The sequence below is a fragment of the Bombus affinis genome, chromosome 14 (assembly GCF_024516045.1).
Source record: "Bombus affinis isolate iyBomAffi1 chromosome 14, iyBomAffi1.2, whole genome shotgun sequence".
Lineage (NCBI taxonomy): Eukaryota > Metazoa > Arthropoda > Insecta > Hymenoptera > Apidae > Bombus > Bombus affinis.
The window spans coordinates 547,000-574,319 of record NC_066357.1 but is presented as its reverse complement, the minus strand read 5'-3'; the positions used below and the strand labels follow the sequence as shown (position 1 = coordinate 574,319).

At 31.7% G+C, this 27,320-nt stretch overlaps 4 protein-coding genes and 1 long non-coding RNA gene across 10 annotated transcripts; 3 read left to right on the top strand and 2 right to left on the bottom strand.

Moving 5' to 3' along the window:
* Nucleotides 1-14: 14 nt before the first annotated feature.
* On the top strand, nucleotides 15-1,105 carry LOC126924153 (uncharacterized). Of its 2 annotated transcripts, none has more exons than XR_007713433.1 (2): nucleotides 15-398; nucleotides 482-1,105. It is a non-coding gene; the product is annotated as an uncharacterized LOC126924153 (long non-coding RNA). The 2 variants fall into 2 exon arrangements; XR_007713434.1 differs by having other exon boundaries at nucleotides 108-374.
* A 1,291-nt stretch (nucleotides 1,106-2,396) lies between these two features.
* LOC126924114 (insulin-degrading enzyme) lies at nucleotides 2,397-8,155 on the bottom strand. 4 transcript variants are annotated; one of them, XM_050738240.1, is made up of 14 exons: nucleotides 8,012-8,155; nucleotides 6,956-7,155; nucleotides 6,352-6,852; nucleotides 6,003-6,208; nucleotides 5,662-5,910; nucleotides 4,941-5,333; nucleotides 4,737-4,846; nucleotides 4,503-4,647; nucleotides 4,318-4,428; nucleotides 4,133-4,253; nucleotides 3,803-4,009; nucleotides 3,414-3,706; nucleotides 3,130-3,339; nucleotides 2,397-3,045 (listed from the first exon to the last, which is right to left on the bottom strand). In XM_050738240.1, the coding sequence occupies exons 1-14, from the start codon at nucleotides 8,077-8,079 to the stop codon at nucleotides 2,800-2,802; spliced, it is 3,060 nt and encodes a 1,019-aa protein (XP_050594197.1). In that variant the 5' UTR covers nucleotides 8,080-8,155; the 3' UTR covers nucleotides 2,397-2,799. The 4 variants fall into 4 exon arrangements, with proteins under 4 accessions (XP_050594197.1, XP_050594199.1, XP_050594198.1 ...); XM_050738242.1 differs by lacking the exon at nucleotides 8,012-8,155 and adding an exon at nucleotides 7,491-7,797; XM_050738241.1 differs by lacking the exon at nucleotides 8,012-8,155 and adding an exon at nucleotides 7,216-7,238.
* A 354-nt stretch (nucleotides 8,156-8,509) lies between these two features.
* Nucleotides 8,510-10,982, top strand: LOC126924125 (WD40 repeat-containing protein SMU1). Its single transcript, XM_050738278.1, has 8 exons — nucleotides 8,510-8,677; nucleotides 8,760-8,826; nucleotides 8,932-9,075; nucleotides 9,154-9,268; nucleotides 9,371-10,013; nucleotides 10,084-10,185; nucleotides 10,266-10,602; nucleotides 10,673-10,982. The coding sequence occupies exons 1-8, from the start codon at nucleotides 8,652-8,654 to the stop codon at nucleotides 10,769-10,771; spliced, it is 1,533 nt and encodes a 510-aa protein (XP_050594235.1). The 5' UTR covers nucleotides 8,510-8,651; the 3' UTR covers nucleotides 10,772-10,982.
* A 269-nt stretch (nucleotides 10,983-11,251) lies between these two features.
* Nucleotides 11,252-14,919, top strand: LOC126924146 (golgin subfamily A member 7). Of its 2 annotated transcripts, none has more exons than XM_050738318.1 (3): nucleotides 11,252-11,546; nucleotides 11,889-12,053; nucleotides 12,438-14,919. In XM_050738318.1, exons 1-3 carry the CDS (start codon nucleotides 11,538-11,540, stop codon nucleotides 12,726-12,728), a joined length of 465 nt encoding a protein of 154 aa, XP_050594275.1. In that variant the 5' UTR covers nucleotides 11,252-11,537; the 3' UTR covers nucleotides 12,729-14,919. The 2 variants fall into 2 exon arrangements, with proteins under 2 accessions (XP_050594275.1, XP_050594274.1); XM_050738317.1 differs by lacking the exon at nucleotides 11,252-11,546 and adding an exon at nucleotides 11,562-11,797.
* A 569-nt stretch (nucleotides 14,920-15,488) lies between these two features.
* On the bottom strand, nucleotides 15,489-25,864 carry LOC126924113 (cGMP-specific 3',5'-cyclic phosphodiesterase-like). The gene is made up of 13 exons (XM_050738238.1): nucleotides 24,902-25,864; nucleotides 23,435-23,666; nucleotides 22,746-23,077; nucleotides 22,334-22,567; nucleotides 21,652-22,009; nucleotides 21,275-21,444; nucleotides 20,753-20,975; nucleotides 20,446-20,520; nucleotides 20,334-20,372; nucleotides 19,953-20,237; nucleotides 19,351-19,727; nucleotides 18,482-18,918; nucleotides 15,489-17,818 (listed from the first exon to the last, which is right to left on the bottom strand). The coding sequence occupies exons 2-13, from the start codon at nucleotides 23,486-23,488 to the stop codon at nucleotides 17,184-17,186; spliced, it is 3,219 nt and encodes a 1,072-aa protein (XP_050594195.1). The 5' UTR covers nucleotides 23,489-23,666; nucleotides 24,902-25,864; the 3' UTR covers nucleotides 15,489-17,183.
* Between the last annotated feature and the right edge of the window lie 1,456 nt (nucleotides 25,865-27,320).

Here is a 27,320-nt window from a genome sequence, read left to right as displayed (position 1 = left end):
TCTAAACTGTTCAAAATATAATACTGAAAATAGAATTTGTAACGACATCTAGTAAGAAAGAATATATAACAACATCTATTTTAAGAAATAATATATTTATTAAAGAAAGCGATATGATATTTGAATATATGCATATATGTACAGAGTTGAGTAGATCTGATACGTGGGTATATGCCATTTCTCTAACATTCGTCCTGATATATAGAGTAAAACAGAGCATTAGGTCTTATATATATATATATATATATATACAGATCCTGATCTGACATTCTTGTAGTAGGAGTAAGCCTAGATATGAGGACAGAAAGTCTCCTATATTGTTCACTACAGGGTGCTGATATCAAGTAGTAAAAACAATCTCAAAATAACACTAGGTAACAAATGGTGAAAGTACATAAGTGAAATTTTTATAATTTTATAATACTTTGTAAGTAAACTTCGTAACTAATTTTGCAAGTAAACTTTCAATATAATTTTATAGTAATCTTTCGATATATTGTGATCCTGTGCTGTACCGAATTGTAAATGGAACAAATATAAACGTAGACAATAAGTGTTCAAATAGCGATCTATAATAATAATAGATAATTTTATAAGCGACTGTATTTGTAAAAATTTGCCGATACCACTACAGTCAATTCTGGTTATAGTTGTGCGTTTGCGATAACATATACGTCAGTATTGGTGTCGTTTATTTTTTGTTTATAAGCGAGGATCGAGCTTAGAAGCCCGATGCATAGCTGACAGTCTTTTGACAATCCAAGGAAGGAGTTATTTTGAAGACCTAGAAAGTGGAAACGAGTCTATTTCCGAAAACTTCGATTTTAGATGAGCTGAACTTAAAACAGGACAAGAAGAATGAAAGTGAAAGAGACACTGAGTCGAAACGTTCAGCACATACAAAGGCTTGCGATAAGTTGAACCTTTTTTAACTCAAAAATTAAACTTTCTTATGTTTGATTTGTGATGAATGAAATTTTTACTGACATGTTTGTTACGTTTTCTTGATTAAAATTACACTAAATATGATACGATTTGGAGCATATTTGTTTACTTTATAAATGATAATTAAATACATATCAATAAGTAAATTTAATTCAAATTATATCGTGTTTGTTCTCATTTTATTAAAAAAAATCTCACAAATATATTAGCAAAAGATTAATTTAGAAAAAGTCAAAAGTGAAAAGGTTTCGCTTTTGAATTAGTATGCGTATACATAGACTGTCGTCCCCTCGATCGTAGTCGAAGAGGGATGAGATGGCGCGGCGTGTCCTTGGTTGTAGCCGGGATGAAGACTATTGCACCCGGTTGTCAGTATAGAACAAGGCATAAACACGATAGGCGGGATATGGATCCAATGCTAATTGCTTCCGTAGGGAGAAATCAAGCGGATCGCCGAGGATTCTACTCGAGGAGCTATGGCATTATTATTATTACAAATCGCAGGCGAGTTTCACTTGCCTTCACGAATCGATTGGGTCAATATGTATTCCAATCCTCTATAGATTAAAATTCAGAGAATTAATAAGTTTTACTCAATAATAAAAATAAAATGGATAAAAATCGTGCATTATAAAAATTACATAGCCATGACATCAAATCTCGTTTGTAGTTAGTTTATACCTCTTTTTTATCATCTTTATGAATGAACACACATGCAAAACAGATACATCACTTAGAAATATTACTTGCAGCCAAACAACTACTGAAATTACTATTGAAGTGAAATTCAGGTTTTATAACAAAAATATTATCATAAGGAAAGTGAATTTAATGTTAAACCTAAAAAGCTGTTGTGTATAGAGAATATATTATCATTTGAAAGTAAAGATTTCCTTTTCCTTTCTAAAAAGAAATATAATAAACAATTAATTTTACTTTCTATGGCACCTAAGTCTAATTATTGTAAGATTTTGTTATTCTCATACTTTTTATCTCGGAAAGAAAAGTATGAACTTTTCTATAGAATCGTACGATGAAATAGGCTCTACTTGTGATTAGACTAAATATGTTCTTGTATGCTAGCGTGGAACCAAATAGGGTAGATCTCTAACTTTATAGGTTCTTGCATATGCTAGCGTGGAACACCTTCAGCATTTAACCACATGGTGCAGCACTTGCACTGTGGAACAACTAGGACAATGGGCATGAGCAATCTTATTTGTTCTCTGATCTTAACTGTGTTAAGTAAGATCTGTCCAAATGTATGGTGCCATTATTGCTGTAACTATTCTCGCATTCTTAAAAATTATCAACTGTTTTCTGATTTGTTAGCTTTTCACTGATTTACGAGCTGTTTAAGCGTTGAGGCGAGGGGCACTTAGTGAAAGTAATAGACTAAAAAAGGTTTATTTAGCTTATCTACTAGTTGGTATAAGGTCCTGTAGTTGAGGTTCTTCTTCGAAGTAGTTACGTATTTATTTTTACAAAATTTTATGAGTATACAGAAATTTTGACGTATAATAAAACAACTACTTGTATTTTTTAATCTATTAAGTACTCACTTAAATGCTTATGGACTATTGATAGAGTATATTTGAATATAGACTTTATTACATATGTGATGTAGTTACTTATCATTTACTACAACTGCTTTCTACTTTTTATAGTTACTCTTTTATTTTTATATCCATCAGCATTTATAAAATTAATATCTTAAATGATTATTTAATATTTTAAACATTGTTTTTTTATATAACAGAGTATGTTAAAATCATTCATTTACCTGATATTTACTACAATCTGCAGGTGCAATGACATAATTAAAACACATATTCACAGTTATTATTAAGCACTTCATAATTTTGATGAGTGTGCGCCTTTTCTTGGTATATCACTGAATGGCTTCAACAATGGATACAAACACTGACTAATTTTAAATGATATGATATCATCAATTTTTTTTGGTTCAATATTATTTGTTCCATCTGATGAAATGTATTCATTAGATTCCATTACATTTTCATCTTCTAATTTTACATCTTTTAGTGTCGAAAGTACATGTACTGATAATTTACGTTGATTGTCACTTTGAAATATTTCCTACAAATGAAAAACGTTTAAATTTAATACACTTGTTATGTCTAAGTGATGTTAGTCTAAGTGATGCAATCATTATATGCATACTTTATAAAACTTTAGTATTTGTTCCTGTGTTATAGTTTTTAAATATGCAACTTCGATATTTGCTCTATCGAAATTATATTGTTGTGATATAATTTCACTCCAAAATATGGCAGATAAAGTAGTCATTTGTTTAGGTTTTTCAAGTCGTCGTATTGCTAGTGATTCTTTATGTGCATTAAATTCTTCTTTTGTCATTGATGGTATATATTGCTGAAATAAATTAACTTTAAATGCAAATTTTAAAAACAAATATATCTAATAATATCTAAATTCTAATTACTAACCAACATAGAATTTAAAAATGCATTAATTCTCTGTTCAACATATTTAGGATGTCTATCACTTTGAACTATAATTCTTAAACCTTGTGCATCATTTGTTCTTCGAACTCCACTAAACACTATATATCCCAATTGTTCTTTAGTTCTTAACGTGGTAAAACAAGGTTCTGATAAAATCTGTGCCAAAAGTTCTAGAAGCATATTTGATTCTGTTGATTGTAAACCAGTTTGATAATAAACTTGCGTACATGAATTACTATGAAATTTAGTTTTTACTTCAAATAAAAAATGACAACCTAGAAAATATATATAGGAAAAATATTAATTTTTCTTTCCCTTTTTCTACAAATATTATTTAAAAACTTTTAATATAAAAAGTTAAATGTACTTACCATCTTCTAATTTGATTTCACGATGTAAAATTAACTGTCTAGATAGAAGTGGTACTATATGAGGAACTGCATTTGATAATTTTGATTCTATTGACTTTGCAGTTTCAATAGCTTCTGACATTGTTATATTACCATGCATTAAACATTCCATATGTATTTTGCTCAAAAATTGTGGGATGAAATTTTGTACTCTTTCAACTGTTAAATCTACATACAAATGAAATTATACAAATTATATTAAACATAATTAATAAATTCTAAAATTTATAATGAATATTTCTTATCTATTTATTTATCAATCAAATGTCTAATTTTTTTGCATAGACTTACGTGACGTAGCATTTAGTAATTCATCCTTCATCCAAATTTGCTCTGATAACAAAACAGCAAGATAATAAACTGCATGCTGATATGGCTGTTCAGCTTTATAATTTTTCAAGCTTCTAATATACTAGAATTAAGATGAAAATTAATAATAACATAGTAGTATACATAAAAATTTAAGTAACACATACATTTTCTTTCCAAATCTCAAATCGTTTTGGATCAACTTTAAAATTAATCATTTTATCAATAATTTTATTCAATAACACGTGTAGTTTATCATCGTAGCCAACAATTCCCAGCTAAAAAATATATACTGTATGATATTAAAAATGAAATTTATATATATTATGTACTTATAGTAGTTTTTACTTACTGTCATTCCATATTTACTATTAGTGAGCTCCCATTTAAGACCAACAATGTCGGCGGCATATGCATATTCATTTAGAGCATCACGAAATAATAATACAAATATATATGTTAGATTACAACTAAGAGGATCCATGTATGCTAGTGGACTGTAAGCAAAATGAATCATATTTAAGTATAACAACATCCTTAATATAAATCTGAATTAAGTAGACAACACAGTTTACTTATATTTTACCTGACAAAATCGATAAATAAATTAGCTCTGGGTATAAGAAATTCATCATCTTGTTTAAACCATAATCTTATTAGTGGAGTGTCTTCAATAATTACTGGAAATTTAGATATCTAGAGAGAATAAAAATGAAATTGTTTTGTTATAGTATGCATATATACATATATGTACTTACATATAGAAATGTTTACACAAATATTTACTCACAGTACTTGCTGCTGGTTTTATATCAAATTTTTCTGGTATGAACTCATTCTTTGGTGGCAATTGTAAATCCGAATTTAAACCAGCGTTAATCCATTTACTTATTATATTTTGTGGTATCTTTTCTTTTTTAAATTTAACACCATACCATTTTTCAGTTTCGTCAGCTATATTTTCATATAACTTTGCAACTACATGAATTCTAACATTTTCTGGTTTCAAATATTCCATTACCCATGTGATTAAATCTGGTTTCCACAATGGAAAAAGATGTTCCGCTATTAAAATTTCTTCCATTGGGTAATCATATAATATCTGTGCTATACCACTGACATAATCACAAGGATAACCTTTTTCCTTGAATCGAAAATTTATATTTGCGATGTCTCTATATTCCTTCAGAACAAAACAGCTATTTTATTAAATTTATTAAATATTTATATATTCATGATAACACTTCACCAACGGAATACATAGTATTTTCTTTATTAGCAAATACTTTATGTTGTTTATTATCTCTTTATATCTGTAACTTTATGGCTATTGTTTTGGCAAATTTGCAAATATATATTTTAAAATATAAAAATCATAATTAACATTGTAACTCGTGTATGTAATTGAATTTTCCTGCTGCGAACTAAGATATAAGTACATTAGCTTCTCCGACGGTGAAGTGTTAATATTTAAATCTGTATTACATAATAATTGATTTATGAATAATTACATTGTAAATCCACTCAACTGGCCCATGTTCGTTTAGCATGTTAATATATTGGAACGTTAAGAGGACAATATCATCAACATGTTGAATGCCTTCTTCTGTTAAATCAACAAAAACAGCAAAGAAACTAAAACCTCTAGCACCTAATCGTTTACCCGAACCAAGTGAATTACACCATCCTTTTGCTTTCAATAAAGATAAAAGTGATCCTTCCCCTTCATGTCCTAATAGATGTGAAATATAATGTGCAGGCTAAAAAAATTTTAAAAAGTGGATGTATTTTTATTATACGATTAAAAACAATAAATTAATATATTAAGAAATAATATAAATATAGTTATTACCGCTGATTTATAATGTTTTCGCAAATCAGGTATAGGAAATATAATATACAAATTCCTAATGTCTTTTATTGGAACAATATACCACCTGTTTTGAAAATGTTGCTTTGAATTAAAAGGATGTTCCGGCCAAGTAGGTACTGTAATATCTTTATTTTTCACTTGAGAAAATAACTCTACTACCATTTGTTCAAGTTCATCTAAACTCTCTAAATATAGGACAGAATTTATAAGAATAATTCTTATTTTATAAAAAAAGCATAAATAGATAATAATATTAATAGATAATAATAGATAATACATATTAAATATGTTTTAGTGGAGCAAATAATAAATAAAATATTTTACTTACCTTTACCAAATACAGATAATGCCATAATGTTAGAGGAATAAAATTTGTTATGAAATTCAAGTAATTTTTCCCGTACATTTATTCCTTTCTGCTTTGGGATTATATCTAAAGTTTCCTTATTCCCAGTAGCAAATTTTGAGAAAGGATGATTTGGATCAGCTGATGATCTATCTAATTGATCAAGGCGCCATGTATCATTTGCTAAATTTTTTTTACATTCCATATGGATAGCATTTAGTTCTAACTCAGTTAAAGCTTCTGTAAAGAGTGGTGCAATAAAAAATTGTGCAAAACGATCTAATGCACCTTTCAATTTTTCTGCATGTACATCAAAATAATAAAGTGTATGATCCATATAAGTTGATGCATTATAAGTACCACCATTTTGTGACAAATATTTATTATAATCATTTTTCTTTGGATATTTTTCTGTTCCCAGAAATAACATATGTTCACAAAAATGTGCTAGGCCTGGTAAATCATCTGGTTCACTTAAATAACCTATAAAGATAAATAATATAAAATTAAATATAGCTTAAAACTATAAAGGTAGCAATTATATTGTACTCAAAAAATAATAGTATAACTATATATATGATTTTACCAATATTCACATTCAAAGCAGCAGCACTTTTATCTGTTGTAGGATCACTAATGAGTAAAACTCTCATTTTATTAGAAAGCAATAGACCTCTATATTCCCTTTTATCATTTGGTGATTTAGTTATGTTATCGTATCGCTTTTCTATAAGATTATGATGAACCATGTTAGATTTAGATACTTTTATACTAGACGATTTACACCTATAAATAAAGAAAATACAATACAATATAAAAACAATACAAAACAACTTTTAGTACTACCTGATCATAAATAACAATTAAGCAAAACTGAAATATTTTACATTAAACAGATAAGTTGAACATTTATTCCTTCCTTTTTCAATTTAATTTAAAGACAAAAGATGTCAATATATGAACAAATTTTTGTTTGGTAATATTAAACCATGTATTAGATTTTATCATTTTTAAATAATGTATCATTATAAAAATTAACATAATGTCAAGATTTTTGTAAAAAAAGAGTAACTGTTACATAATTTACTGCTGATATAAAAATGTGTAGTGATTTTACTTACAATTTTGTTTTATAATCTTGTTTTACAATTTTTCTTAATAATATCTAACTCTTTTCAATACTCAAGTTCTATGATCCTGTTTTACCTTGGATTAATTAAAAAACAATTTTTTTAATAATCGGGTTATTATATGCGTTCCAATGCTATATGATTTTTTAATGATCGACAATATAATGTAAATATTTCATATAAATAAGAATAATATATAAAAAGATAAAATGCACTGTTAGGTTAGAATAAGAGTCGAATAATGTAATACAGAATTATACACTTTACAAGATTAATTTCTTTACATCAAAAATGAAGTCTAATATTTTAAAATGCATTACATGTGATTAAGATAACTATGATAATATATATATATATATATATATATATATATATATATATACTTTGAATTTATTGAATAATAACTAATAGATATATTCTTTCCATTGTTTTACAAATTGGTAAATTTCATTCGGATATACTATGACCGAATTATATGGCTATGTAATGTTTCATCAAGAATGTATGCATACCTGTAAACAAAGAAAGAATGGGTTGGTATGTAAAAAATACGAGATTTGAATATATGTGGTAAAACCATTCTTATTAAATTTCTTTATAAGTTACTTCTGAAAAATAAAGATTTATTTAATCTTGTTATCATGATTACTGTATAATGTTTTGAAGTAAGTTGCAGTGAATATCTATAGTAAAACATTTATTCCATAATGATATAGTGCAAACTATTGTCATTTATAAGAAAATGATAATAATCAATATTTCATTAATAAAAATTACATTTATAATTGATAATAATTCAAATAATTTTGATTTGCAAGTATATAATATCAAATATATATTTAAAAATAGTAGATGTATCGATACTTTTAAAAATAACTTATTAAATAAAAATATCTAAATCGTAGTAAAGATTCCTTAATAAAATTGGATCAAAATTAATAAATCTAAGAAATGACAGTTCTTTTTAAATTTGCTTTAATCTAGTGATAAAAATGGGAAAAATAACTATAACTCAATAGTGGTAGGATTGTATCGTTTGACGACATAATGTTACATGAGATTATGAGATTGTCATTCTTTATTAATTTTGATTGATTGTGATTAAGTGGGAATATTTATTTTCCTGTACATTTTTTTTAAGTATTGTAAAAGATGTCAATTGAAATTGAATCTGCAGAGTAATTATTATATTATTAATTATGTATAATAAAATTTGAATATTTGTGTTTTTAATACTTATATGTTATTGTTTGATTTTAGCGTAATTCGTTTGATACAACAGTATCTTAAAGAATCAAATCTTGTCAAAACATTACAAACATTACAGGTATCTATTTATCGTTGTTATACAATATATTCTATAGCAGATGGATCATATCAACGAATTTTGTTAATAAACGTATAAAACAAAAGTAAAATTGTTTGTTTATAGGAAGAAACAGGTGTATCATTGAATACAGTGGATAGTGTAGATGGTTTTGTAGCAGATATAAATAATGGACATTGGGATACAGTATTAAAAGCTATACAATCATTAAAATTGCCAGATAAGAAACTTATTGACTTATACGAACAGGTTTATTTTTAAGCTAAAAAGATTTTTTGCATTATTTTTAATAAATATCAACTTCACATTTATGATAATACTCTATAGGTTGTCTTAGAATTAATTGAATTAAGAGAATTAGGAGCAGCTCGATCATTATTGAGGCAAACAGATCCCATGATTATGATGAAACAACAAGAACCTGAAAGATATATACATCTAGGTACATTAAATATATTTAACAGAAATTAAGTATTATATTTAAATACAATTTTATTTTGTTTATGTATATTTTTTTAATATCATATCCTTTTTTTGGGCACAGAAAATTTACTTGCTCGTTCGTATTTTGATCCACGTGAAGCATATCCTGATGGAAGTACAAAAGAAAAACGAAGAGCTTACATAGCTACAGCTCTTGCTGGTGAAGTATCAGTTGTACCATCAAGTAGATTACTTGCATTATTGGGACAAGCATTAAAATGGCAACAACATCAAGGTTTACTTCCACCTGGTACTACAATTGACTTGTTTAGAGGAAAAGCAGCAGTGAGAGATCAAGAAGATGAGAAGTACCCTACTCAACTTTCAAAACAGATTAAGTTTGGTCAAAAATCTCATGTAGAATGTGCACGTTTTTCACCAGATGGTCAGTATTTAGTTACTGGTTCTGTTGATGGATTTATTGAAGTATGGAATTTCACAACTGGTAAAATCAGGAAAGATTTAAAATATCAAGCTCAAGACAATTTTATGATGATGGAGCAAGCTGTATTGTCAATGGCTTTTAGTCGTGATAGTGAAATGTTAGCTGGTGGTGGACAGGATGGTAAAATAAAAGTGTGGAGAGTTCAAAGTGGACAATGTTTAAGAAGATTTGAAAAAGCACATTCAAAAGGTGTTACATGCCTTCAGTTCAGTAGAGATAACAGCCAAATTTTATCTGCATCATTTGATACTACTATAAGGTATATAAAAGCAATAATTATAGAAAAATTCATTTTTAACATTGTAATTTAGTGTAATACTTTAATATAGGATACATGGACTTAAATCTGGAAAAACTTTAAAAGAATTTCGAGGGCATGCTTCCTTTGTAAATGAAGTAGTTTTTGCCCCAGATGGACATAACGTAATAAGGTATAACACCTATTTTATTAGTTCTTAATTACTTTTCTTTTGTAAAGCAGTTATTAAATATTTTTATTTATATTGATCAGTGCATCATCAGATGGAACTGTAAAAGTTTGGAGTTTAAAAACAACAGAATGTATAGGTACATATAAGTCCCTAGGAGCTGCAGATTTAACTGTTAATAGCATACATGTCCTTCCACGAAATCCAGAACATTTCGTTGTGTGTAATCGTTCAAACACAGTTGTAATTATGAATATGCAAGGGCAAATAGTAAGATCATTCTCCAGTGGAAAACGAGAAGGAGGTGACTTCGTATGTACTGTTGTAAGTCCACGTGGCGAATTTATTTACTGTGTTGGTGAAGATCTTGTGCTTTATTGTTTTTCTACATCATCAGGAAAGCTTGAAAGAACACTTAATGTAAGTATTTTTATTCTTAAACTCTAATAATTTATTTTTTACTGTATTTTTTGTTATTTCCATATTTCAGATACATGAGAAAGATGTTATAGGTTTAACGCATCATCCGCATCAGAATCTTTTATGTTCATATAGCGAAGATGGTCTTTTAAAATTATGGAAACCGTAAGAATGTATATAAATTAAAACATCTTTTTCTAATTCTAATAGCGTTTCATTTTATGATATATTTCCTGCGCATTCTTAATTTTCATTCTTTCATTCTTAATTTTATGAAATAGGGAAAATATAAAATAGGGATATTCATTCTTCTAAGACCAGCTTTAATGTGTAAATTTTATATTATGCTGTAATAAAAGTACATTATGTACACACAATAATCTGTTTTTTATTATTTCTAGCTGTTCCTAGTGAAATACTAAACATTAGTTTATTTAGTATTAGAGAGAAAGCTAATACGTATCTGTCCATTTAGTGTGTGTAAAGTCATGTTTGAAAAGAATTTTTGGTATTTTTTACATTGTTAATTAATTGAATAAGTATATTTTTATTATATAAATAAATAATATATATACATTTTTGATATTTCACTAAATATTTGTATGTAATTCAATAATTTCAGTATTTGGAAATGTAGCTAAAAGTGTTTTCACTTAGCAAAGCGATTGCAGCGCTTTATGGCTAGCGGTCGATTGTGAAGCATACCTTACGACATTAAGAGCTTTACTTCCCCTACGGGAGTTGCTAGACCTGTGTATACGACCGTGGTCAGAGTCAGAGTACTGTCCTCCGTGGTTTTCCAACGAAAATCCATGGTTCAGTGATCAGTTGTATGTTGCATCCTTATTCCCTCGTTCTCTTTTTCGCGTCCGACTAAATAGTCGAGATTATTTTCAACGAATCTGTTTTATCAAATCATCAAGACGAAGCTTAAAATGCCATTGGTAAGTGCGTCTACCTTTTGTCTCGGTTTTTCTTACTTTCTTTTACTATTGGTCTGTATGGTACGATGTTTCTTTCGTCACTTTCTTTCATGTTCCATTTGTTTTGAATATCGAACACCGTACGATATCGTTTTTAATCGATTGTCGATAGACTTCAGATTTATTACGAATGATTTTCGATAAAGTGGTTTGGGTGCGGTTTTGTGGTTAGACAAACGAAAATGTGTTCGACATGCGAACCAGAAGTAAAGGTGAGAAGAGTGATAAAAGAGGAAATTTTGAGTTTTAAATTGATTTTGTGGAAGAGTTTGGTAAAATGTTTATTGGGTTTATTTTTTGTAGGGCAATCACGCTGCCCTTACACCCCTGGAGGATATGTCAGCTGGTCGAGGGCAAGCAGGTGGGGGGCCTCCTCCGAATTGTCAGAAAGTTTTTATACAACGTGACTACAGCGAAGGCACTATGGTTAAGTTCCAAACACAGTTTCCCACAGAATTAGAAAGCAGGGTATGTATTTAAAAAAATTTATTTATGTATTTTATTCATAAAATGTCGACCATTTGAGTTATCTTTTTGGTTATCTCTGTTTAATTTTTAAGTTGTGTAATTGTCTGTTTAATTATTAAATTATATATTTTAAAAATTGTTACTTCTATATAAGATTTATTTCATCAATAATGTATTTGTTTTTTTAATAATTTCTTGTGCTTTTTATTTTCAAATTTTTTTATATAAATCTACTATAGGATCAGCAGTTGCAGAAACATAATAATATCCTTCGTTTTAATTTAGTTTTAATGAAGAGTGAATTTAGTGAATTCATAGGCAGTAACAAACCAATTCATTTCACATTTATAGAACATGTTTTTGCTATCTTATTTTTCAATTTAGCTGGACAGACAGTCGTTCGAGTATACAATCAATCAATTGAACAACTACTTCGCAGAAGCTGAACGAGCCAGTTGTTCCACATACTGTGAAGGTTGCCTGGCTTGCCTCACTGGTTATCTAATTTATATATGCACAGAGACTCATTACGAAAAGTGTTTACGAAAAGTGGCAAAGTTTGTTAGTGAACAAAATGACAGAGTCTACAAGCCACGTGGTTTGTTACTAACAGATCCTGTAATGCGTGGTCTTAGGCTAATAGAAATTTCAGTATTGGACAGGCCTGCATCGTGACTGCACATTAGCCGATCCAGGGAGTTCTTTATGTGATCCAAGCACTTCTGCCATTTTGTTGGGATTGCAAAACTTATATGAGCTGATGAGTGTCTCTGGACATAAATTTTGTTCAAACTCCAAACGTATCGTACAATTTAGTTCATGCAATGTGAATTTTACAGAAGTTCACAGAATAAAGGAAAACGATTTACATTTTTAGTGAATGATACTGTAAACATACATGCAATGTTTTTGTTAAATAACATGAACAAAAGTTGACTTCTTTGATATAGTATAATGTAAGTTTGTTCTAAGGAAAGTTTTGTTTATTCCATTTGATGGAATGTAACGAATTTCATTGACACTTCGTGAGACTTTCGATCGTGAAATAACAAAAGTACACTTTCACAGGGTTTGTCTTGAAAACAAGGACACAATTACTTTTTCTTTGCATGTATGTTTTTGATCAATTGAAATTATTGTATCTAGTGTCCAGCGCTGAGTTTGGACAAATCGTGGATGCGTACCAAGGCCAAGGCGTTAAATTTTCTATGCATATAACAATGCCAGTGTAAACAATCGATGCAAAGTATCTGGGTGTGTATTTACTAAGGAGCGTGTTTTATTCATCAAATGTATAAGACCAGAAATACTTACACAGATTTTACTCACATGCCCAGTTTCTTTGTATATCGAGTGAATGTTTAAAAAGATTTTTACTGTTTGTTTAAAAATTTTATCGTCATCTGCATTTAACAGACAGTGTATGTGAATCAAATTCGAGTTCCATTTCTCATTTGAATAGTTACAAACTCAATTTGGTTTTGAATTTGATTCAGCATCATTGTCAAGTACTGAGAAATATTTATTCGCGTTATTATAAGCTTAAAACGTTTTGTTTAACTTCGTTTAAGCTTAATTATTTTTCGCGTTATATCTTCCACGATGCTTCTGTTTAGTGACCATATCTTGTGAGTTTTACTCATTGAACCTGTGAACACAACACATGTCACAAGCCCAGGTGTTCACTTACCGTGGATGTGACACCTCTCTATTAACAGAGTAATTAATTAGACAAATTGGATCGAAAAATTGAAATTGCTGGCACAAAACATTTGCGCTCAGAGAAATCTCCGTTGGATTGGCTAACAAAGAAAATTGTACGAAAAAGAAGAGAAAAAAGAAAAAAGAAGAGACGAAAACGAAAGAAAGGTGAATTACGAAAGAGATAATTAATTAAAAAATAGATTATATTATATCGAATCAATGTGACGGTGCGAGCATTGTGATCAAGGATGAACCGCGACTCACATGCACTTAGTTGGATGATGCTGGTTATACATAATTATAATCGCATTGTATGTGTGATTCTTTTGTTTTTATATTTTTCTACGAACTCGCGCGAGACTTAAAAGAATTTTTCTTGTCAAATCTTGCAAACCGTATGCTCGACTTTTTCACAGATTCTTTATGATTTTTCGTATTCGTTTTCCGATAGAACGTTATATGATCTCAATCGACAAGCCTCGAAACTTTTCTTCTTTATAATATTGACTAACGAGTATATCGTTTTTTACGAGACGTTTCGATGGTTGTTTTAGCGCCCACATATACTTACCCATGTCATGAGGAGATTAAGTATTCATTTTCTAGGGTAAAACTCGGTCTCGTCCTTGGTCACGGTGATCATAAATGGAGCCTGCTCCACATAAATTGTACGACAAGGTGAAAGAGTCTTGCCAAATAGCCGCGCCACTGCCTCGACATACTCTCTCTCTCTCTTCCTCTCTCTCTCTTTCTCTATCTATCTATCTACCTATTTTACGTTTCTTAAGAGAATGAATTATAAATGAGATTAAACAAATGAAAATCTTTAATCTCTAAGGAACACATTTTTGTCTTATAAAAAAAATGAAAATAGTTGTCGAACAGTGTCGTAGTGTTACGCGTGTCAGGCTCCTCTTTCTTTCTTTTACTATGCAATCAAACGTTGCATAAATATGTAAATAGCGAATTTAAATCGTCGACACACGGAGTATCAAGAGAAAAAAGATGATGAGGGGAAAAACCGTTTGTTATACTTAATTTAATCGTAGGACCAAAAGAAGAAAAGAAAACGTTTGATGATTCGTTATTGTGTAAAGGACACCATCGTTCGAGTGTAATTTCTAAATGTTTTAATAATAAAAAGCTGCGTAAAAATCACGGAGCCAAAGGACTACTCTTTGAAATTGAAATGAGGCGATTTTAATACAACTTTTTTGTGTTATCGTGGGTCGCTGGTCACTTATAAATCTTGTTCATAGATCATCAGTGGGTCACGATAGTCACTGAAAATGAAAATTCCTATGCGAATTACGGGTGATATACAATAATTACAAAAAAATTTCTCTCTCAGGCAGTGATAAACTAATTAATTAATATTTATCATAAATAATATTTTCATGAGTTATTGATAATCTATAATAGTCATTGAGTGTGAAATTTTCGTAGTGGATTATCAATGAACCACAATAGTTATCGAAGATGAAAATTTCATAAATAATCAATGACTCACTATAAAAAATTGTGAAGTTTTCATTCATCAAAAAAGATGTTCTTCGAATGTCGAAAATTTAATACTATTGTATTTTTCCTAGAATCAAGTATATAAATACTAGATTCTATCATATTCTTTCCATACTTCATACTTTTTACTTAATTTTTTTAAATTTCTTTTTAATTTAAAATACATTTATTTCTAGGGGACAGAGAAAAGGTAGAAGAAGTGTAAGACACTTTGAGCACATTCAGATTTTATTTAGTCGTGTGCGATAGTCTCTGACAGGCATGTTCGTACACAGTGGCTATATCAAAAGACTAGAAACCAGTCTCACTCTTGTCGCTGTATTCACATTTTTTTTTTAAACACCGCATTCGAACGATCCTGAATAATTAATTGATACTTGTACGTACTATTAGCACGGATCGGCCAGGCTTGTATCACGCTTGTGTCTTTTTGTTTCATCAAGAAAATATCTATTTTGCACAACACCATCTCTGACAAGGATTTCATACGAATCAATCATAAATACTTAATAGTTTAATGAAACAAAAGACTCATCGAATTCTTTTTGAGCTTTTTCCTGGCTTCTGAATATTAATTAAAACAACAGAAAATAGGAAAGATACTTGGATTGATGATAAGTTATTGACAACAGGAAAGATATGTATAAAGGAAGAAGAAGAAAAAAAGAGAAAAATACAAAAATAAGATTGCGAGTCACATCCTTGAATCGCAGAATGCGAGATCGCGTATTTATTTCCTGCGTCATAGACGCAATTTTTGGTGTGGTTGAATGACGTAATTGAATCGTTAATTCGATTCGTAAGCATCAATTTGCCTTGTACATATCTTTATCGCTGATTGATTCTCGGCGCTATCTTAGAAACGCGTGGAATCGAAATGCAATGTGTCGAGAATGCATCGTGACTTCAACATTTTCTGTTGCTTTCGTTTTTTCTTTTACAATTTTCTCTATTTTTCCCCTTTTTCTTTGGAATATAAAAATGCCTATCATTTGGGTACATATTTCCCATTATTTTTTCTGTATTTTTCGTCTCCTTTCCATTGATATATAAAAATGCCCATCTTCCAACTATTCTTTTCTTTTCTATTTTATAAATCGCGAGATCCATTCTTCCATTTTTCATCGATTCTATATCTCTGGAATTATCCTAATAAGGTATCGAGATGTAATACAAAAAAGATTGTCAAAATTGAATTCGTACCATCGTCGACTACATCACGTTTCTTTTTCTGAATGGTAAAAGTCGATGAAGGTTGTCTAACTTATCACCAGTCTAACTACCTAGCCATCGACTATTCGTCTAACTTCCCACCTAAAGACTCGACAGTCTTGGAATGAAATCTGCAAGCTCCCATTTTCAGCTTTGACTCTGTGATCTTAAATATTTTCTTCGTTCAAGGAAATCTCAATTCCATGTTACTTTGATAGTTTTTGATTTTTCTAAACATTCATTGCTTCGTATCTTCGCTATATAGTCATTTAGAAGTTTCATTTTTACAGTCGTCCATTATTTAACGAATGATTTCGTCGTTCTGTTAACAATTTCAATTACCACAATTTTCTAAAACCTTCTATGAACTTTTCTTTCTTGCTTCACTATACAGTCATTATATTCTCTAGAATTTAGTTCTTCATTCTCAATGAATTACTCTCCATTAATCTTCTGTTATCTTATTAACAATCTTGATTACCATGATTCTTCAAAATCTTCTATGAACATCAAGAGCTCAAGGTAATCTTTATTTCTTCGTAAATAACTAGTTGCAAGCTAGTATAAATTAGCCAGTAGACAGTATCAATGTCCATCAGAGCTAATCTTAAGAAAATTTTAAATTTTTCGTAAAATCTTTCTATTTTTCTTTCGTCATTCCGGTATACTCTCAAGAGTAGTGGACGTAAGCCGTCAAATGAGCAAACATAATTTGTTCCGACTCTTTCTGTCAGGTATCAAAGCTTTCGATCTTGCAGCATCTTCAGGAGTGCTTCTAGCATAAAGTGATCGACTGATTCGATGTCTGACTCCTTTGGTTAATGTTCGACCTCCTTTTCTTAAAGAAGCGAATCTTCCTAACGTGGATTTTTCTGCAACTTCTTTTCTGTCTACGTGAGCACAGTTCAAGGTCGTGACAGTGAACTCGATGTCCTTGGGTTCATAAGAAATGAATTCTTCTACAGGTTCGTCAATGGTGTCACGATCAATCCAGGTCAAACCCATCTCGACTTTTTCAGCCAGGTCTTGCCAATGTTGCCTATTTTCCATGGTACCTTCATAGAGAGGCATAATCCATGGAAAAGTGTCTGAGAGAACCTTGTATAAAGGCAGACATATTACGTCGATGAAACCAACTTGCATTTGGGGAAGTTCGTCCTTTCTTTCACGATCCATCATGGCCACTGGTTGTTGATTTAATTGAAGACGTTCTAGATCACCCTGGTCGAAGAATTCATCAGCGACTAGCTTGGCTACGCGGTGTTGTACTTCCCAAGGCTTTGCTATGGCGCTCACGTCGCATGCCGTCATCATCATTCCACATAGCACTGAAAATAGAAAGTGGAAATCGAAGGATGAGAATTTGGTATTTGATAGTGCTGTCAGTGAAGAGTAATTACAATAGAATTTAGGCTAGGCAATGTTAGAGTTAAGTTGACCGTTAGCTGTTAGGTGGGTTAGATTTTATTATAAATATAGTATATATATACATATGACTTCGAGATTTGATTTTACTATAGATATAGGAAAATTGCTGTCTCTTGAATTTAGCGCACTATGGATTTAAGGCTCCTAGAATTTATTTTATTGGATATCACCTCTAGGTATACTGGATATAGAGGAATAGGTGTCTCCTAGATTTAATTTTTCCACGAGTATAGAAAATTATATATAATTAGACGTCAAATTCGGAGACATTATAGAAATAGAGTAATATTTACTTCTTAGATTTCTCTCTATTATAAAAAAATAATAAAATATTAAATTTGATGTCACCCTGCCAGTACAGAACACCAGTTATTAAATTTTCAATTACAAATTTCATTTTCACTATTTATGATATCGCATTAACACAAATCAACTGAAACCACTCTTCAGATCTATCTTTCGTCATATTATAGGATATACGGTAGAGGAAACAGAGGATATACGTAAATGATATATAGGTGAATTACTAGCTTTTACGGTAATCATTGATAAATTAATCTTACGTTCTTTCTTCTCTTCACTCTGCCAATCGAATTCTCCCTCATCGATCAGCTCCATGAATTTATTTTTCTTCTTAAAATAAACAGCCAAATCAGTAGAAAGTATCGCACTTTCAACCACCTTCATCACCTTTCTATAATCTTCCATAGACAGACTCTGAAAGATGTTATTGCTGTCCGAATTCAAGATCATGACACATTGATCGAAATGATGATGTTCCATAGTACTTGTTGAATAAAGAATAGCCAATGGCGATTCTGTCTTCATTTGAAACGCATTATTGGTTCCTCGATGGTCTAAGTCGTGACACAAACAAGCGACTAGGAGTCCAAGAATTTCAAGGTCTGTCATGAACTGCTCCATCTTGCCGGTTTTCAGCATGGCGAACATCGTCTGGGCGACGTTTAGTGCATGCCTCCAATTATGGTACTTGACTGGTCTAAAAATAGTCAAGAAATTTCCATGCTACAGCAGGTTCCACAAGTTAATTTAATATACATTTTCATTCATTTTTGTCTCGGCATTACTATTAGACTGTGGATGTTGTGCAAATTATAAAATAAAAGGAAATGCAATCTAGACAAAGATTTGATTCGCTGCATAAACATTATAACGAGTACTTCATCTTGAATATTTCGCATGTTGTGTGCATTATGTACATTTTTATACGTATATTTAAATATTTTATAAATACATAAACATCCGCAGTCCAATCGTTTGTAATTTTGTTACGGCATTTCATAAGTTGTAATGCAATTTTTATAATAATTTCGATAGTTAATTAGGGGAGAATCTGCTGACAAAATTTCCAAAACTATTTACTTTTGGAGTATTATGTAATATACTTTAATTAATTTAACAATTTTCTTACCTATAATTTTTCTTGACACTAAGAACCCATCTGCAGAGAACCTCGTAGGGGATATGAAATTTTTGGATGAGGTCGCATTGCTTGAACATTCTAATTGTAGCTCTACAGGTATCTTCGTCGGTCAAATCGAAGTCAATGAAAGTGAAACTGTACAAATTATAGCATTCCGCGGACGGTATCGGTTCAGAAGTTAATTTCAATGTGTCGTCATTGCTGGCTGTCGCATGGTAGCTCAGACATTCAAGAGCTACTTTCTGCTTGGCCATCAGCTTACACGCTGATTCGTACATTTGGGTATTGTGGATTCCGAGGCCGCAGAAAATGGCGAACGCCTCGAAGATCGATACGTCCGAGTCCGTGAAGGATGTTCCGTTGTCCTGTAGAATATTTTATCGATAATTAAATTTACTTTAGATTTCGTAGGTCGATAGCGAGCTTCGTAAATATTAGATTTTTCAATTGCAAACTATTTAATTTTAATTTAAAAAACTATTAATTTTTCTAATAAAAAATAGAAGATAATCACTCTAATTATCAAAGATTCTCACTCCTGAAAACTAAAAAATATAAAAGTATTTGATATAAAAAAAATGAAGAACAACCTTGTTGATTAATTGAGCAACGCCAATCACAGTTCTCTGTCCATTAACTATTGGCATACAAAGGATACTCTTGATGGGTCCACTACCAGCTTGAACAACAACGCCCTTTTTCAGCCATGTGGTCACGTCTCCAATATTCAAGATCTGACCAGTAGCAGCGACGTATCTTGCGATCTGACCTAGAGGATTCGATAGATCGCTTCCGCTAGGTCTGTAGACTTTAGCTTCCTGAGTCTCGTTGTCCATCTCGAAGATTGTAGTAAATTTATTTGCATCGTTCAATGCCTAGGCATAAAAAGAGAAATTTTGACGCGAAAGAAAAATGAAAAATTAAGAATATTAAACGCCATTGATACGTCAAGGACCAAGAGATTTACTCACGTGTTGTTGGAAAATATCCTCCATCTCGATGTTGTTACTCTGAGCCGCCAGGAAAGAAGAAAAAGATGATCAGACTTACGAACTCGAGCAACACGTTGCCGGTGTCACTCACCTCTCTCCTCGACAGCGGTTTCCGGCACTCTTGCGTCGACTTTCCCGGTCGTTCGACGATCTTTTCGAGGTGTCCCTGAAACGAAACTTAGGATCTCTTATTACGCTCCTCGCCGACCCTTTCAAAGGGCTCGAGAAATCCTCGCTTTTCTCACAGCTTTACTTATTCTATGCTATTTATTTAACAATAATTATTCTACTCGGTTATTTAACAACTGAGTAGAGAAAATTAGAAATTCATCAAAAATCTGTTTCGTACTTTAATTACTTTAAACATACGTTGAGGTTGATTATTCGAATGAACTTACTGCCTCGCCGCAGTCAAGATCTAGAAGATACACGGCACATCTTTCACATTTTAGAAGTTCCTTCGCTTCGGTCATTATTTTCGTGACCAAACATTCCAGATTATTCTGTTCTTCGAATATGTTTCTAGCAAGATTCAGCAGAATCTGATTTCTTCGATACTCTTGCACCGATAACTCGAAAAGCTGTGCGTTTTGTATTCCGATTCCGCAAAATGTTAGGTACCTGTAATTAGTGTTTTCATAGAGACATAGAATATTTGTGTCGCTTGCGATGTTTTTAATTTATTTCAAAGATAGGTAGCTATTGTACTACAATATTCAACGATAAATATTTTGTATTTTTCCAATTTTTTCCATCTTGTCTTATCTGTCTTGTTTTTATTTGTTTCATTTGCCATTAAATTATCGTCTGATAGTCTATAATCTGTATCCACGATAGAAAATGTTTAGCGTAATTCTTTGGCATAACGTAGAGTTCGTAATGTTGCTTTTTACTTTTAACAAGTTGTAACATTCGCTAACCTTTGGAACACCTCCACATCTCTATCGGTAAATTCATTACTACCATTAGTCTTGTTTATAATCTGTGCAACACCAATCACGTCTCCCTCGTAATTGCAGATAGGCATAGATAAAATCAATGTTGTTTTGTAACCCGTTCTCATATCGATGGAACTATTGAACCTTGGATCCTAGAAAGGAACATTTATCAACTATTTATTTTTGTCCTAGAAATGTTTTTATCCAGAACTTTTTTCTTTATTTTTTAAAATTGTTAACCATTCTTATCCTTAACATCTTATTTATTAATTAATTAATTCGACTTATATTTCAAAATTTAACAACCTCTTTACTGTTTTATCGAAGACTGATTCATCGAATCTCTTTTTTATGCGTACCTTGTAAGCATCCTTGATGTTGATGATTTCCTTAGTTTGAGCTACATAGCCAGCAATTCCAACTCCAAAAGGAATCTTAATCTCTTCGTTCTTCGCCCTTTGAATGGCTTCCTCCAATTCAGTGTCTTGCGTTACATCGAACAATTTTGCAACTAAATATCTATCTTCCAGAGGTCCTTTAGCCAGAAAAAGACTTCCACGGTCAGCATGCGTGAGCAGGCCGACGTTCACAAGGATCTTATGACAAAGAACGTTGATATCCAACTCATTCGCCACATCTCTGATCAACTCCATGAACAAATCGCTCTCATCTAATCTGTTGAGCTCTTCTCTTCGTCCTACCAACGAGGTGTAAGTCCTGGATTTAACATATACGATCATATCTTATAGGTATTCTGATATTTTCTTCGTTCTACGAATGAAGATTTTTACTCTTTAGCAAATCGTTGATGATAATTAAAGTAAAAATTCATTTTTTAAATAAATTTTCATCCTTAATAGATTAAAGATATTTATGTAAATTGTAATATTTTTATAAACGCAATTATAGGGAATAAGCAACTGTAATCTAAGTACAATAGATACCTAAACAAGGTAGAACGCATTTGTTTATTTGAAAAATATTCATAGTCCTCAGACAAAAATTTTTAAAATAGAAAAGATTAAAAAGATGTTAAATCACCTGCTGGGACTTCTACTGCGTTTCGCCGGTGAACTGGAGGCCAGCCAACTCTGGAACAGGTCAGAGGTGACACTGTTCCGTTTGCTTCGACTCAGAAGGTTCTCCTGTTGGTGTACGTTCTTCAGTGGTGATTTGGTTTGAACCACAGTCATACCCTGAAGTCGTTGACGAAGCTCGAGGCTCGCGTTCTCGCGAAACCAGGCCTCCGCCGCGTCCGGATGCGCCTCAAGGTACCTTTTTGGAAAAATATCGTAACAAAAATGTACTTCTTTAGCTTTCTGCTTATGATATTAACATGCCGATCCACGTTAAGAAATAAAATATTCAAAAGCAACATGAAATTTTATAAAATAAATGTATAGATTAGCAATAACGAACAATATTCAAGTATAAGAACAAAATATTTACTTACCTGCCAACTTTTTCCATAGTGAGACTATCGTCCTCGTCGTACTCGTGTATCGTATCTTGGCAGGTGATCCTTTTGCTCCTGCATATCCTATCCTTCAGGACAATTTCGCTGTCCTTCGTATCAGTCTTGATGTTGGTGCTTAAAGGTAATTTTGATTCTTCCTGCGCCTTCGTCTTATCAGGATCATTGCAGGGAACAACGGGTGGTTCCAGTTGCTCGGGATTCACCGAGCATACCAGGTGACACTTGCTTCGCTCTGCCGTCTTCGAGGACATTGGTTTCGTTGAAATTTTCATTGTCTCGAACTTCTTTAAGTTATCATTCCGGTCCACCTATGTGATTTTTTTAATATCATATTACAATCTTTATAGTATCAGTTTTATAACTTCTTCTAGTTGTTTACAATAATCGTTTATGAGAATCCCTAGTATGTAGTTACTTTTTAGTTTTCAGCATGTAATTTATTAACCATGTCATTTCACTTTAAACTTGTTCATTGATGATTACTATTGTATATTCACTAATTATCTGTATTTTCACTCGTTATTTCTCTGCTTGGTCCTTGATAAGTTAATAAACATAACAATTAATTGATAGTAATTATTAAATAATTTAACTTGTCATCCTTTGTTTCTTCATTTTCTTTCATTTCTCTTTTTCTTGCATCTTTTTTAGTGGGATTATCGTACCTCTGTGTGTTTCACCTCCGGCAGCTCTTCGTCCACCTCGTCTTCAGACTCCATATCATCTTACGTCTGAATTAATTAGCATTGAGCACGATGGTATAGCTGCGCTGCAAGGCTTTAACGTGCGGAGTTCTCGAGAGAACGAGGTGAGAGGACACTTCGCATTGTAACCCCTTCGCTTTGTTAAACTTTACGGGCTCTTCGGACCGTGCTGCGAGTCCCAGAGACACCAAGCCTGAAACCAGTTAGTTATTCCTTTCGCTCAGAATGTCGCTACCCCCATCCCCTCGCCCCCTCTCCATTCTTGATAACAGAATTCACCGTTGTACTTTGCTCACCCCGTTTCTGTATTCATGAAACTTATGAAATTCGCGGGAGACAGACGATTAAAAGTAAAGTTGTAAATAGTCGTGATTAACCCTTTGGACGTGATGAGGTATTTTTTAACAGCTTTTCATTATTTGCCCAAGGAAACTTTTGAAAAGAATAATAGATTTTTCGAAAAATTATGTTTTGATTTTTTGATGCGCTATTAGTATCAATTTTAATTAGTGAGCTTTTCTTGACATGGAAAATGGTACGCGAATTTGCGAGGTATATTTGCGGAGCTATTTTTATAAGTTTCCTCGCAATAAGAATAGTATAAAGAATTATAGAAAATAATATTTTGATGAGAATACTTTTGTTGTATTTTTTTTATAATTTTTAACGATACAATTTAGAAATAAAATGCTCATGCATGCATATTAATATATATATATATATATATATATATATGATTTTGTACGTAGTATTCTTTTTACAGTTGTTTAGATACATAGAATTATGCATAGAATATTTACAGCGTACAATCATTTTTACGATTCATACTTCATAATTTAATTTGGTTACATTTTAATAATTTTCATGAATTTTTTTAACGATCTTCTGAATCTTCTTTTCTACGTAGAAAAGCGTTATGAAAAAGGATCGTGCAATCTTTCATCGCGAACGTGTCTTGTGTAACTTGGGGACTCGTTTTATCCCGTTTCATCCCCCAAGGATCGAACGGAACGACTCTCACGGGAAATTCACGTCTAATCGTAGAATTATGAAATTTCGCGATTTGATATTCAACGGGCCGTTCTTCGTCCCCATGCTACGTCTTTCCGAAAATAACCGTTTGTAGCGAAGAACGACGCGACCATCCGTTACTTCGACGTCTACTTTCGTCTGCGACACTGCCCTTTTCTAACTCCCTCCTCCCACAATCATGTGAGAGACGACGAAACCCAACATTTCTTTCATTTACACTTTTTCTTAATTCTCCCCATTTTTTAAAAAGAGGAAAGAATTTTGAACAATTTTTGAAAGAACTTTTACACAATTCTCTAAAATTTACTCCCATATTCACAATTTTTAATTTGATTCTTAACTTTTTCTTTGTGTAAAAGAAGTTTGAAAGAATTTAAAAAAAAATCCAAAACTCACCGGTGCCTAATCAACAATTTTCTTCTCAAATCCTTACTTCCTTCTTCGACAAAAGTTTAAAAAAATTCTATCTCCGATATAATATCTTCCTTATATAACATTTATATTTCATCGAAGAACGCCTTTGTTTGATCAACGTGGAGCTTTGATAAAATTATTGTAGATAGTCGAAATGCTAATTTTTTGTTGTGTTTAATTGATGTACGTTGATATTATTATTATACTGTGAAAGAGATCGACAAGGCTACGCCGACGTCTCTTTAACAGTTCGTCCTCTTCAACGACGTCCTTTAAGTATGCACCGTTGGTTTTTGCTGCATCCCTGGATCTTCACTGGGCCGAGAATTAATCGTTTGTGCATCCGGCCGTTTTCTTCGATCCTTAATAATAACTTAGCGAAGAATCGACGTAACGATCTTCCAAAGTTAACTTCGAGTCGATGTCTTCCCTCTTCTTTAGTTTCGTTGATATTCAGAATACGAGAATTAACGAGCATTCAGTAGAAAAGATTCCTTTTAATCGGACATTGCTTGATTTCTAATTTTTATTGTTACTTTTATATTAATATTTAGAATCCCGATCTTGTTCCGGAATTTTTAGTTTTGTGACAAATTCATGATAACATATAGAAAATTTAAGATCCATTTTTCAGAAAATTTGGCGGAAAATGTGATTCTTAATTTGATTTCATTACTTCTAAAAAGTAGTTTGCTTCTTTCTTCTAAAAAGTACGTTTCTTTCTTCTTGATATTTTAAAAGTTATTGTAGAACGAAACTTTTTATTCTGTATGAAAAATTTTAATGTAAAGTAGTGTTTTTGATTAGACCATGAATAATCTTTATTTTCCAATGGGAATTTAACCTTTCTCCCGAATATTCAAAATACTTGGATACTATGAAGTATCCAAGTGATCCAGTGATTTCTAGCTGGACAACTATCTTCAGTTACAAGTAGTACGTTTTTTGAGGCTTTTATCCTTGAATTTTCAATCCAGCGTTCTTAGATCACAATTTTTCTGTGAAAACTTACTTCTTTTATACTTTGATTTCGTAACAGATCTTATTGTGGACGGCTCAAACCTTCTAAGGTTCATTAGTAGAGGGGCCCTTTTTAGTGAGACATTGATCGATGCTCGTTGTCGAATCGTAGTTTAGGCAAATTGGAAATGGGACTTACTTCATTCTCAGACGTCTTGTGGCTGCCTAAATCTTTAGATCTTCACTTCAAACTTATACAAACACTTAGTAGATTGTATCTTTTCTAGTCAAACGTCGATGGAGGCTTGTTAAGTTAAATTGAAAATTAAACTTGTTTATTCCTCTCTTTAGTAGTTAGTAATAATATGCTTTCAAACTACTTCAAATCCAAACTTTGTTTTAAACTTGTAAAAAGTATGATTTTTAAATTAAACATCAATAGATAACCATTTTTGAATTTCAGTTGGAGTAAGTCTATCAGAGATAAAGATGCTTATTTCTTGTCTTCCTTATATATTTCCCAATTATCTCAAACCTTTCGAGCTTCGTTTCAAACTCGCGAGAAATATCGTTTTAAAATAGGCATCTATCGACACCCGTTTTCGAATTCTGGTTGAAGTAAATCAGAGGTCAAGTTTACTTTCCTCCATTTTTGGTTTCGTAACACACAATTATGAAACTATCTTGTGGCTGTTCAAACTTTCTAATGTTTATGTTAATAATGTTAATAATTATTATGTTTTTAGTCAGACGTTGGTTGACTAATTTTCAAACCATAATCTTGAGAAAATCTCTCAGTAAGGATCGTTTTTAGTCAGACATCGATGATCGTTTTCAAATCACAACTCGCTTCTTTCGCTCTTGATTTCGTAATGCACTGCCAGAGTACTTCATGTACACCTCTCAAAATCTTCGCTCTAAACTTACAAGAACCTTCAGTAAAGAGCGTCGTTTATAGTCAATCGTTGACTAATCTTAATTCCAAACCCTTAGCTCATATTCTACGTTCATTTTCCTCTCGTTTAATTTAATATAAATCGGACTTATTTTCCTTTCTTAATTTCCTAATTATTAATACGTTCTTAAACTCAATTCCAATCTTATTCTCAAATCTTTGAATCTTCGTTTCCAAGCTTCTAAATAGTAGCGTTTCTAATTGAGCGACAATAAACCTCGATAGACAATTGTTTTCCGATTGAAACTAAAGCCAGATAGAAATCAAGCCCGAGTAAATCGCGCGACAGGCATCCACGTCACTATCCGCTTTCCGTTATAGTAATCAAGCTGATCCCACGGTCTTCGAATCGATCTCGAGGCGGTCCTCGTTGCATCGTGCATGCTGTCCGTCCTGCTCTTCATGATCCCGCTGCCGGTGCTCCCGGAACAGTGCCACCAGTCTCGACTACGTTCGTGCACTGCGTCAACCGATCCTTCACCTAAA

Excerpts from the sequence above, each read along its gene's own strand:
- LOC126924113 (XM_050738238.1), bottom strand. The coding sequence starts at position 23,488 with ATGGAGTCTGAAGACGAGGTGGACGAAGAGCTGCCGGAGGTGAAACAC. Across the intron at positions 20,521-20,752 it reads ATCTTGACTGCGGCGAGGCA|GGACACCTCGAAAAGATCGT; the intron begins GTAAGTTCATTC and ends GTTTCGTTTCAG. Across the intron at positions 20,373-20,445 it reads AACCGCTGTCGAGGAGAGAG|AGTAACAACATCGAGATGGA; the intron begins GTGAGTGACACC and ends CTGGCGGCTCAG.
- LOC126924114 (XM_050738240.1), bottom strand. The coding sequence starts at position 8,079 with ATGGTTTTACCACATATATTCAAATCTCGTATTTTTTACATACCAACC. Across the intron at positions 5,911-6,002 it reads GAAAACATTATAAATCAGCG|CCTGCACATTATATTTCACA; the intron begins GTAATAACTATA and ends AAATTTTTTTAG. Across the intron at positions 4,847-4,940 it reads TAAAACCAGCAGCAAGTACT|ATATCTAAATTTCCAGTAAT; the intron begins GTGAGTAAATAT and ends TATTCTCTCTAG.
- LOC126924125 (XM_050738278.1), top strand. The coding sequence starts at position 8,652 with ATGTCAATTGAAATTGAATCTGCAGA. Across the intron at positions 8,827-8,931 it reads AAACATTACAAACATTACAG|GAAGAAACAGGTGTATCATT; the intron begins GTATCTATTTAT and ends GTTTGTTTATAG. Across the intron at positions 10,186-10,265 it reads GATGGACATAACGTAATAAG|TGCATCATCAGATGGAACTG; the intron begins GTATAACACCTA and ends TATATTGATCAG.
- LOC126924146 (XM_050738317.1), top strand. The coding sequence starts at position 11,768 with ATGTGTTCGACATGCGAACCAGAAGTAAAG. Across the intron at positions 11,798-11,888 it reads CATGCGAACCAGAAGTAAAG|GGCAATCACGCTGCCCTTAC; the intron begins GTGAGAAGAGTG and ends TATTTTTTGTAG. Across the intron at positions 12,054-12,437 it reads CCACAGAATTAGAAAGCAGG|CTGGACAGACAGTCGTTCGA; the intron begins GTATGTATTTAA and ends TTTTCAATTTAG.